General features: G+C 42.1%; 1 protein-coding gene across 14 annotated transcripts in view; it reads right to left on the bottom strand.

Annotated features, from left to right (window-relative positions):
* The window catches only part of LOC134564852 (ubiquitin-associated protein 2-like), a 240390-nt gene that overhangs the window by 202443 nt on the left and 25029 nt on the right, over positions 1–12918 (bottom strand). For 10 of the 14 annotated variants that reach the window (XM_063424082.1, XM_063424094.1, XM_063424098.1 and 7 more), the window contains exon 2: positions 9534–9673. The exons of 3 other annotated variants lie outside the window; for them this stretch is intronic. In XM_063424082.1, the coding sequence (XP_063280152.1) occupies positions 9534–9632 (99 nt within the window). In that variant the 5' untranslated portion in view covers positions 9633–9673. Of the gene's footprint in view, positions 1–8634; positions 8705–9533; positions 9674–12918 lie in introns of those variants that run through there. One more of the 14 variants, XM_063424092.1, reaches the window with a different exon arrangement.

Here is a 12918-nt window from a genome sequence, read left to right as displayed (position 1 = left end):
CTCGTCACCTTCCACATCTCTCCCAAAAACCACCTTGTCGCAGTTGAGACGGACATGACAGGACACTACGCTCCGAGGTTCATGCAGCAATAGCAAAACTTTATTGTTCACCACTTGTTTTTATATGGTTGACCCTGATGAGCTAGAATCTTGGTGCCACCCAGTTCACTGACCAATAGCTGCCTGCGTGCATGCTTGTCAGGGACTGGCTGGCCTCTGTTTTCTGCAGCCAAGTCCCTCTGCCTCTCAGTGCTCTCTCTCCCAAAGATGTTTCCTTTCATCCTCAGGTATAGGGTTATCGAGTTGCAGTCAGGGTTACTTGTGCCTGTGAGGCTTTCAGGCCAGCCGTTAGCCATCACAGTTCCCCCTTTTTGTTTTTCAACTACAAAGGCAGTCTTTGTCATCCTCTGCGGGGCCCTTCACAGACAGGACGACAAACATGGCACAATGAGTGAAACAATCAGATAAAAAAAGGTGATGAGCCCAGTTCAAATGAGGTTTTTTACTCAACTTGACAAGCCTAACCTTTCCAGCCATTGATCTAAAATCTCTCACACAACACATCACCAAATTTTTAACAACCATGTCCAGGAGCTAACAAAAAAAAATCAGTAACAGCACAATTTCACCGGGTGGCATGCTGTAGACTATTTACATCTATAACTGAATCACTCAAACTTAAGGAAGTTTCATTTACCTTTTTGTCACAAACAATTCAATTCAGAAACTATCAGAGGATACATTTTGCTTTCTTGTTTCAGTTTGGTCTTACAGGTCATGTCCAGGTGTATAATTAAAAGTTACATGTCCTTCTGCTAGTAATGTCTTTAAATTGTTTGACTCTTGAGGTTTAAGTGAAATCATAGGTAAATTGTTGTTCCAAAAGTTCCATATTTCCATACAGCGGGTGCAAAGAGGTTGTTCTGGTTACTGTTCTACGGCATCTACTGTTGGGATGTCAGGGAGGGATTTGTTGGTTGTGATCCAGAGCAGAGCGTAGAGCAGGACACATGCACCAAGCATGTACCCATCTAATGCCGGCATCTGTGGAAATACAGGCATACCCACGCCCCAAAATGACAAGGTGCCAAGGACCTTCCCATTTGTTGGTAATGCGGTCCATTAAGAATACCTTAGGCTTGGGAGACTGGACGCCACTAGAGGACTATAATGATAAAAACTGATTTAACAGACAGGATTTGGGGAATTTGTCAGTATTACTAGATGATTTAAAGTGTACAGAGCTTTGGCCACCCTACTCTGCAGGGTTTCACCACACATTCCCCTTTTTGTTTTTAAAGGATACGCTTTAAAGTGCCATCAGTACAATCAACAATGGCGTGTCCTGTAGGGGAATGAGGAATACCACTGTGGTGTGACACATCCCAGAGCTGTAGAAATTGTTGAGTGTTTTGTGAGAAGTATGAAGAGCCATTATCAGTTTTTATAGTATGAGGAATGCAAAGGGCAGTGAAGTCTAATTGCCAATGTACAATGGCATCACGGCTTCTTTCTCCAGTGTGAACTGAGGCCCATATGGCAGATGAGAAAGTATCTATTGAAACATGCACATATTTTAAGCAATCAAATTCTGAAATGTGTGTTAAATCTGTCTGGCAAACTTGTAAGGCTTACAGACCATGGGGGTTGACACCCATCTGCAGTGGAGCAGCGTGGCCTTGACAATCAGCACAAGTATTAACAACATTGTGTGCCTCTGAATTTGTTAGCAAAAATTGTCATTGTAGGGCTCAAACACCTTGGTGGAAAAACACACGTGATGCTCTTGCTTGTGCCAGCATATCTGGTTGTGGCACTGTCCAGGCAGGGCTAGCTAACCAATCAGCTCTGACATTACCTTCTGCTATAAAACCTGGTGAATTTGTATGACTCCGAATATGCAATATATAATAGGGACAAATTCTAGCTTGGATTGTATGCCACAAAGTTTTTAACAGTTCAAATATTGCGGCATTATCAATTTCTTTTAGTAATGCTTGGTCCAATCTTTGTGTGATGTCTGCAATATTAGCAGAATTGGTCACAATATTTAAGGGAATATGAGGAAAACTTTGGAAAGCCATGGCTACAGCAGGTAATTCCACTAACTGAGGTGATCCACTATCGTGACTCTCTAGTGTTTGCCATCCATTGTCATCTTTCCAGGCCACAATGGCTTTCCCTGTTTTCCCAGATCCATCAGTAAAAACAGTGAGACCTTTCAGGGGTGTGTGATGGTTCAGTGATTTCAAAGACAATGCAGTGGTCCCACTGAGTTGCAACAGTTTGTGACTGGGTAACTGATAGGTAATTTGCCCTGTAAAGTCTTGTAAGGCACTTTGCAGTGCTGTGCTATTTGCGAAGCACCATTCAAAATGTTCTTGTTCTACAGGTATAATATTTTTGAGGGGCCTTTAGCATTCAGCTGCAAGCACCTTTGATGGCATTTATTAATCAATTGTGCAATTAACTCAAAAATAGTAGGTGCTCTCATTTGAGGTTGGTGGGGCAAAAAGATCCATTCTAAAATATGTAGTGGGTCAGACCACTGAGTATCCCATTAACCAATGATACCTGTAGGGTGTAAATCAACAATAACAACAAACACAGTAATACAATCTTCAGGGCATATCTGATAAACTTGTCTGTTCATTATGGCCTGCTCTACTCTTTCAAGTGTGGTTTTTGCCTCTGGAGTTAATTTCCTTGGAGAGGTAAACTCAGGGTCGCCTTTGAAAATACTAAAAGAAGGGTGATAATTGTGGGGTGGTTAGCCCTAAATAAGGTCTTACCCAGTTGAAGATACCCAAAAGTTTTTGTGCATCATTTAAGGTCTGAACTTTGGTTGAAAATTGAATTGTTTGCAGTTCTATTGTTTGATCTAATATTTTAACTCCCGGGTACTTCCATGGGGGTTGCTGCTGCACCGTTTCTGATGCAATTTGCAACCAAAATTCTTGCAGTGCTCACATCAAACTCGGCCAAATCTGCACAAGGCCTTCTTTGGTTGGGGTTGTTATCAAGATGTCATCCATATAATGATAACAGTATCCTCCTGGGAATTGTTCTCTCACTATTGAGAGTGCCTGTGCAACATACCATTGACAAGTTGTTGAGCTATTATTCATACCCTATGGCAGCACTTTCCATTGATATCTCTCATCTGGTGCTGCATGATTGATGGAGGGCACTGTAAATGCAGACCTTGGGGTGTCATTACGATGTAAGGGAATAATGAAAAAACAGACTTTCAAATAGACAAAAAAAACGTCCCAGGTAGCAGATATCATAGTTGGGGATGGCATTCTAGGCTGTAAAGCACCCATACTTTCCATTACTGCATTAATTTTCCTTAAGTCATGGAGTAATCTCCATTTGCCTAATTTCTTTTTAATCACAAACACAGGGGTGTTCCATGGACGTGTTGATGGCTCAATGTGTCCTTGATTTAATTGTTCCTGAACTAGGAATTTGAGGGCATTTCATTTTCCTTTTTCAAGGTCTACGATTTTTATGGTAATCTTTTGCTGTGTCTGATTATCAATTCTTTTGAAGACCTCACCAAAGGAGCCTTTCTCAATGCATCCTAATTTTGTAAATAGTCCTTCTGGGTCTGCTTTGCATGCCTGCCCATGCCCTGTTCCTCAGTCCTGGCGCGGGGGCGGCCGCTTGGGGCCCCCCAGGGCGGCAGCTCTTGGTGCAGCTGGGGCTCGCTCAGAGCGCCATGTCGGGCTCCAGCTGCAGACAGTGGCTGCTGTGTGGCGTTCCTTGGGCTTTTTGGCCCCTGGCTGTGGATGCAGCAGGACGCGGCATCCCACAGCCCTGGATGCTGGCATCTCCCTGCTGGCACTTCTGGCACCACTCGACTTCTGAGTTCCGTTTGCGAGTCAAGGCTGTGAATGGGCATGCCAGCGGTGACTGGGCTGTCGAATCAGCTGCAGGCAGAGGAGGACCGAGTGGGTTGATGGTAATACAGGGTGTGGGACAAAGTGCATATGGCTCTGGCAGCCGCAGCACAGGACGACTCGAGTGCTGCACATGCATACCCGATGCCAGTGGTGGGGGGGTCCGGTGGCATGGCAGCTCTGCAGAATTAGAGTGCTCGGACGAAAGCTGCTCCCTTTCTGGTTTCTCATCCTCCCTCTGCTTGCAAACCCGATGTAGCACCTATTCACCCAACCACTCCCTCCGGCACTCCACCATTTTGGGATGTTTCGGTGGGCAGCACCCACAGCACGTGCACTGTCATTTTGGGATATTTCAGCAGGCAGTGCCCCTGGCACCTCTGCTGCTGCTTTCGCATTCCACTAGGCTGTTATCAGTTTTAACGTATCCAGCACCAACCTCCACGTAGTCATAACACTCATAGCAGTCTCATTTTCTCTAGAGGCTGACTCAAAAACCAATTTACCAGCTTGTTCCCAGTTTTTAATACTCAAAGTGGCTTCTGTAGTGGCTTCTACACCCTGGTTTTAGCAAAATTGTAATAAAGTTTGCAGAGCCTGTTCATCATATTTAATCCCTCTTTTGCTCCATATAGGAGTCCATACATTCACTATAGCTTTACATTCTGTTGAAACTTGTCCCCCCCTGTTTCCAGTGGCTCACCCTATTCTTTACACGTCCGGACTGTTACAGCTCTACACGCTGTCAGCAGCTCTCCAGGCTGTTCTCTCCCTGTTGGGCTTCGTCTCGCCGCTCTCCATGCAGTTAGACTATCACCATCACATTGGGGTCACCAATTGTTGCAGTTGAGACGGACATGACAGGACACTACGCTCCGAGGTTCATGCAGCAATAGCAAAACTTTATTGTTCACCACTTGTTTTTATATGGTTGACCCTGATGAGCTAGAATCTTGGTGCCACCCAGTTCACTGACCAATAGCTGCCTGCGTGCATGCTTGTCAGGGACTGGCTGGCCTCTGTTTTCTGCAGCCAAGTCCCTCCACCTCTCAGTGCTCTCTCTCCCAAAGATGTTTCCTTTCATCCTCAGGTATAGGGTTATCGAGTTACAGTCAGGGTTACTTGTGCCTGTGAGGCTTTCAGGACAGCTGTTAGCTGTCACACCACCTGACAAGTTTTATGAGCACTTAGAGACTGAGTCATGCCTCAAGATTCAGCTGCACTTCTTTTTTTTTATAACTGAATACTAGTCTCTGAAAAATGCTAAAGAATCTTGCTCTTAACAAAATATTTGGTGCTTTTATAACATTTCTGGACAACAAATCTATGCTGGCAACTTCTCCAAAAGCTGAAAGACTAAAATGGATGCCTGCAATAAAGAGCCATAAACCCAAATAGGCTATGGTTACCCTAAAGAGAAAACTACTCAAAAACATAAATAACACATCATACAGGCCATTCTTCATAGTGCAGCATCTGAAGCCTACTTGAACTGTACTCCCATAAAAATACCAAAGATAACTGTATGCTACATGAACTTGGACCTCATTTGATTTCTGCTCAAACAGAAGAGGCTACTATCTCATGCTAGAGAAGCCTGATACTGAAGAGAGCCAGGACCCAAAATGCAAGTTGGTGTACTGCAGAAGACTTAATTATTTAGAAGGGGACCACATCATCCCCCAAAATTCTTGAAAGAAAGAATTCATCCTAGGCAGTCTCACTTCACAGGATACCCACATGAAATTCTGTACCTCATGAGTTCAGACTTAATCAGTCTCAAACTGCTTCACTTTTGGAGTTTACCACAAATGCAAGTTTTAGAGATCACCAAGTGTGACTCCTGAGTCTAAAAAATTACTCTACTAAAAAACACCAGCTGCTTGTTAGCTGAGAAGTTACTGCAGATGTCCCATTTCCTTGAGGGAAGTAATATTTGCTTTGCTCAGAGTCAATGTTCCAAGACAATCAGCATTTGTAACTGTCCTAGGTGACCTAGATGACCCAAAAAACCTCATGTATTTCATATCTTCTCCATGCCAACCTGCCCAAGATTATTAGTCTCTTTAAGACCTGACAACCCAGGAAGTGGAACGTGTGTGTTTTACCCCAGTTCAGGGAAAGGAGGGGGGCTGGGACCTTTTAAAAACAGGGAATGCACACCAATGAGCTCTGTTGTTCTCTCTGGGCTCCTGAGGGGCTTGCCTTGGGCAGGTCTCCTAGTCACAACCCAGAAAGCTGCATTTCACAATCCAAAGCTACTTCAGAGCAGATATTGAAACACCTTTGCCACAGCTGCCTGCTGTTATGTCGAGGAGGGGATGAGTTTTTCAACTGCTACTCCAGTTCCAGCCACCTGCTATTTGCCAAGGAGGAGTCAGACCCATTCTCCACAAGTTTTCCAGCTGCTGCTCCAGTTCTAGCTATGCCAAGGAGAGAAGTTTCTTCCAGCATTTCAGCAGCATTGAAGTCTTTTGGACAAAAATAGGGTTTTTTCCAGGTTTTGCTTTGTCCCTGTCCCCTGTTAGCTGTTGTTTGAGGGAGAAGGGAGTTGTGGAAGCGCAGAGACTCAGGTGCTGTGTTGATTTTCCTTTGTTCTCTCTCTCTGCCAGTGGTCCAGAGAAGGGGGCTTCTCCACCATTTTGTCTTTGTCCTCTAGGCCATGTGGGCTGCTAGAGCTGCCATCATCTTGGGAAGGGGGCTTCTCCACCATCTTGTTTTCTTTGTTCCCAGGGGGATGAGGTGACTCAGCACCTTTGTATCTAGTGGTTATTGCTGTTTTTCTTTTTAGTAAACTGTTATTTTTTCGCTTATATCTTCTCACATTCATTTCTCCTTATTGGTGAAAGGGAAGTGATTAAAACTATGAGAAGGTAACTCATTGTGGACTCTCCACCCCATATAATTGTCTTAAACTAAGACAGTAACAGAGTTAAGTACTCTGCACTACTTCACATTTTCAAAGTGCCATGCTGACAGCTTCATATGCCAGTCAGTAACACAAGAGGAAAGCCTGCTCTGGAATTCCCTGTACCAGCCCTGGTGTCACCCTCCAGAAAAGCTTCCTGGGTCAGTGCGGTGCTCTGTGTGAAGGAGCTTGCTCTTGGTATCTATTGAGAGCTCAGCAGAGAGCAAAAATAAAAGGTCTGCTGGTTTCAGAAATTAAGTCCTGATGATCCATCTTCTTGCTCTGACTTCAGCCTCCTCATGCCCACAGCAACTTTTTAGCTAGTGAAGAGATTTCCTTTAAAGATAACCAGAATACAAACATTCAGTGTAATTTCTATATAGACATGATGGGATATATTTGACCAGAAACAGGAAATCATTGAGATTCATTTCTTCTGTATACCAACTGTTTTCAAGTCCATGTTAGAAGACAAAAATATACAAACTTTATAACACTGTCAAATGAGTAACAATATTTTTAGTTTTCCTGTGTAAAGAGAAACTTAGAAACACAAGCAAGTACAATATCACTAACATTTATGCCAGTGTATTGCACACATAGATTTGAAGATTCAGAAGAAAAAAAACCCAAGACCCCACAAGATGCGTTGACTACACAAACACTAAATTAGTGTCACAATAAAAAGTGCTTTTTTTTCTCAATGAGTGTTTCTTCTTCATTTTAAGGCACCGTTATTACAAGTGACATTGTAGTATCCTATTAAACAGTATAATTAAATTTTAATTGCAACTAGGAAAATGGTAGCATCTTAAGACAGCTAGAACTTTACTCAACCTTAGAAGATACATTATCATTGCAGCATAACAGTGAAGGAAATTTTTAACAACTTTGAACTACCAGAAAACAGAAGTATGCAAAACACAAAGTGACAGTAATAGGCCCAGATCTTAAAATAATAGTATATTTATTATCCAGAAACAATGAGAAAGAACTGGGATGTAATTTCTTAAATAACTTAAATGATGTTCAATGTGACAATGACAATGAAATCTCCATTTGAGAAAGCAACATTATTCTACATTCAAAAAATGAATCAGTGGTAATCGAACAGTATCATCCCACGCTTTTGTTGATCTGTATAGCATAAGGAGAGAGGTTCATCTGATCTAAACAATAAAAATATACAGTACACTAAAACATATCTGCTATATATTAAATAATCATCTTTTCCACCGAAATGACCAAACCAATATCTATTCTGCAAGAGGTAGAATAAGTATAAAAATTGCAGAAAAAGGTCTAAGACTTAATGCTTAAAATCAATGAATCATATCAGTTGCAAATATACCCTAGTGATAGTCAGTGCAACCTCCTACTGAGAGCATGTCCCATCAGAGTAGTTGCTTGAGGCCAGATAGAAATCCCACAACCTGTGTAATCCATGACAGTGTTTGTAGTAGACAATTTTTTTTCTTTTTAACATCTGGACTTTCCAGTGTTCCAATTTGTGCCATTGTCTCTGAGGCTGGCTTCACCTTTTCTATACCCTTTCATGAGGTATCTGAATAGAAGACAACCTGTCCTTGCCGTCTTAGGGATGAACAAATCCAGTTCCCTCAGTCACCACTCACTCATCCTGTGCTCCAGCCTCTCAACCATCTTCACAGCTCTTCACTGGACTTGCTCCCATTTGCCAATGTCTGCCTTGCATTAGGGAACCCAAAACTGGGCAGAGTATTCCACTGCTGTCTTGCAAACATCAAAAAAGGGGAACCCATCACTTCTGTCAACCTGCTTGTTGTACTCCTGCACACTTACTTGTTATAAAGTAGAAACAAATTCAACTTCATTTGTTGAAAGTCACTTTCTAAACCCACACATTAGCATGAATCACCACTATGCAAAGCGCTGTAACACAAGGAGATAAGGGCTTGAGGTCACATAATTAATACTGTACAGAGCAGAAGAGTCTCTCCATGTTAAAGATCAGTCTAGAAAATAAGACAATTTCCCAGGGGAGCACCTCTAGACTGAGAACTGAGGCAATTCTTGAATTGGATCAAATTTTGAAAAGTACCTGACAAAAGAATAATGAGTTGCCAGGAACAGAGACATTTTGCACTTTAACCCAGGCAAGCACACAACTATTCTGCTGCTGAGAACCAAGACAGTGGGGTAAGAGCTTAATTTCAATCTTGCAGATACTCAAAATAACTTTAGTCTGTTAGTGGACAACCATCTTCATTTCACTTTGTGAAGGCACTGCACAAGAAGTTTAGGATTTTGTGACTTCTAAATATGCTGAATCATGCTATAGAACACAACATGGACCTAACAAAGCTTCTCCCACCCACCCAAATTCCTCTATTGACCAGAAATTTTCTAGCATCATGAGGCTGGCATATGAAAGAGTTGAGCTCTGAAGACACTAAGGTAACAAGATAGAAATCCTGACAGGGATAGGCATAGAATTCCTCACTTGTGGGAAATGTTGCTGAAGAACACAAAGCTCCTTCAGAGACAAGAATACAGGGACAACTTAATGCTGTGCTGGATAACTAAGCAATTAAAGCAAGATATCAAACAAACAGACTTTTCCAAACAAGACCATAGCCGCCCCCCCCCCCCCCGGTCTTTTCTCAGTTTTTACTGACTTAGGGAAGAAACAAATCACTGCATGTTCACTTTCAACTAAAAGATTATATAGTAGCACGTACCTGTACTAATTGTTTCTGTGGTTGTGTTGGCTGAGAGGTTGAAATTTGCATTTTGTCCCTAGTGCCCCGGGTACGTTCACTGCCCACCGAAGTCATCATATAAAGTATATACAAAACAATGTATGTACAAAAAAGAAAATCTGAAAGGAAAAAAAGAGTTAAGGCAGGGTACTGATTCAATACTCCAATAATATACAAATGTAGTAGATTGAACTCTTCCTGTCTTAACCACAAACTATACAAAGACTCCTGAGAAAGCATCTTCAATACACTATTTTTGGATTTATTGCAATCTTTACAGTAAAGGAGTAAATGAAGTGGATAAAAGCATTTTTGTCAGCTGACTGGGATCTGTCTAGATCTCTACTTCCAGACAACATCTGGATCTCACAGCTTTTCCCAGTTATTTAACATATACACTTTTCTATCTGCTACTCTGCTGAAATTCCAGCTCCAGCATGATCACTCCTTAAATTTCTTTAATATCTGCTGTCTTGTTCTGATGCCTAGAATTGAACCACTCCTACCCACTCAGAATGCTAACAGAAAAGTCACATTCACAAACCAGGCCATTCCTTTCATCCCCATCATTAAACTGCTTTCCTGCACACATACATGAAGTCATAGACAATTCCCACTCTAGTTCCCACTCTCTCATTCTCTCTTATAGAAAAATTATGATCCTTACCTTTAAATACAGCCTTTGTAGCCAATATTTTTATGTTCTCCCTCACACTTATAGAAATTATTTACAAAACTACCTATTACGCTGCTTTGAAAATACATAGGTTGTATGGCAACAAAACAAAACTCAAACCACACCCATCCACCAGTGCTATCCCCATTTGTGGTAGTCAGCTTTCATACTAATTCATTCTTTATCATTAAAATTACTCGGAAACTAGAAATTTATTATTTCCCCAGTGTTTTTACAGCATCTGACACAAGGCTAAATGACAAGTATGGCTTATAGTTACTATGATAAATGGAAACAGATCTCTTGACTGGTCAGGTCAGAGTTAACTGCCTGGTTTCTATCCCATGACACTGAGAAGTAAAACCTGCAAATTTAGAGAACTCAGGACAACCTACAAGTGGTGTACCTAGTCAGGAGGAGATGTGCAAACAAACAGCAAAGTGCTTTTACTGCAGCCCCAATGTATGAACGTGCCTCAGCACAAAATTTGTCAGGGCAGCAGATTTGGTGCAAGCTGGTTAGCACTGAATTCACTGCACAACTGTCACCATGAGATCTTCCTAGTTTGCTGACCCTTCATACTAAAGTAGAAGTGTGCAGCTTCTCATGCTCGTTAATGTAAACAGAAGATCGTGTTTTGTAAATATTGCCATTGTTATGAATTCCTTCTCTAAGAGAAGGGAGGTTGAATGACAGCCTCCTTGACCAATGTGGGTAAGAGGTGGGAATGCCACTCTCCAATCCATGGTCACCTTGCTAGAAGTAAAAAATAGGAAGGAATAAACAAGGCACAGATTTTCTGCCCTGCTGCTCTGATCACCCAAACTCCGGCTCCGAGTGTGTCTTTCTGGCTAGGCTCACAGCGACACACAACAATGGTCAGATGAAAACTGAGCACACTGTTGTGATCATATGGACATGTTCAATACCCAACTACTCACTGGCATTCACAAGGAATGGGTACTCAACAATTAAAGTATTGACCACCTAATCACAATTTGAGCATATCACAATAAGCAATGCAAAAAATAAAACCAAGCACCCTTTAAAAAGAACTTTCGCAGCTAATCTATTAGCTAGACAAGATAAACTTGGTCATAACAAATCAAATTCGGCTAACCTGGCTTGTTCTACAAGTCCCTAAGTGAATAAGAGAACTCATACACAGACCTCAGCCAATCACAGTCAGTCCAGAAAGCAGACATATCACTGGTCAAGGAGCTGGGCAGGGCTAAGAGCCAGACCAATCAGTTGTCTAAGCCCAGGAGTTTTGAACTCCCTATATAAGATGGTTCCGAACAATAACACAGGCTGCTTGTCTTATAATCAAGAGGACTCGAGTCATGTTTTCTGTCTCCAACTCATGACCGTAAACGTAATATGTGGTGCCCCCGATGTGAGGACGACAGCCATCCCACCAGAGAGCAAAGGGAGACAGAAAAGCTGAAAGCTGAAAAACGAGTCGGCATGAGAACTGGAAAGTACAAAAACGAAAAGCTGAAAAAATAGAAAAAATTCCTGCAGGAAACATGGCAAGATGGGTTTCACAGGAAGAAAACCTCATTGTCAATGAAACAAGGGGGCTAAAAGTCAAAGGGTGATCAATTAGGGATAATAGTCTGAATAATGCATCTCACTGAACATTTGCTGGGCTTGCAAGAGCAGGCAAGGCTATTGCTTGTGACAGCAAAATGAAAAGAATGTGAGGCTAGCAGATAAGAAAGAAACTGTCTGCTTGAGGTGGTGATAAGAAGGACTGTTATGACCAAGGCTAGCCTTGCAACTTGAACTGTGACCAAGAAGCCTGTGAGCATGCGCAAGAGGACGGGGTAAAAAGTTCAAATGAGAGGAAGACTTGTATTACTTCATCATGAAGACCACCAACGACCACTAGAGGGCAATGCGCAGGCACAAAAGACTGAAAAGTTCATTTTAATACAAAGTGAGAAAAGGCGGGGTTAGGTGACAAATATGTATAGACAACTTAATGCATATGCAACATTTTAGAGAATAAGAAGATAAAGGTGACACTTGGGTGTAACCGAATTTCTTAGAGATCGTGGGCATGATGTGCTGTGGAATGAGATTTGAGCTATCCCAAACTGGGCCTCAGATTTGGGCCTGCTAGGCCTCAGATTTGGGCCCGTGTAGAAGTAGATAAGTTTTGTGGCGCAGTTAGAAATTAGGTTAAGGTGTGTGCATAGACTGTATAGGACAATTAGAGTGAAGTCAAGGTAGCTGCCTTAAACTGAGAGTTTACATGCTTGTTCACGCTGAATGCCAATAAAAATTCACCCGCAACTGTAAATTATTTTGCACTGTATAAAACCAGCCATTTCGGGAATAAAGAGAAGAACGTATGTTTTAACCATATTGGTCGTATCGTGCATTGCTCTGTTCCAGCTTCCATATAGAGACCCTGGTTTCACTTGGGAGTTGCACATGCCTTTGGGAAAGATCTCACATTGCACCCAGCACCAACATAAATACATACCTACTCTTCAAATAACTCTTAATAGTTGGGGAGTCTTCTTTTCCACAAATCAGTCAAGGTATGGATTCTCCTTTTACCTAAATGGGGACTAAAGTATATGCAGCAGGCATTGCTAGCCTTGCTGGCATGGTCTAAGAACCAAGGACTAAACCTTATAAAGTCCTGGAAAATTGTTTCAGACTTGCTGGGGTGGT

The sequence above is a fragment of the Prinia subflava genome (assembly GCF_021018805.1).
Source record: "Prinia subflava isolate CZ2003 ecotype Zambia chromosome W unlocalized genomic scaffold, Cam_Psub_1.2 scaffold_22_NEW, whole genome shotgun sequence".
Classification (NCBI taxonomy): domain Eukaryota; kingdom Metazoa; phylum Chordata; class Aves; order Passeriformes; family Cisticolidae; genus Prinia; species Prinia subflava.
Note: the sequence above shows the minus strand (reverse complement) of the source record. Positions and strands in the feature narration are given on the sequence as shown.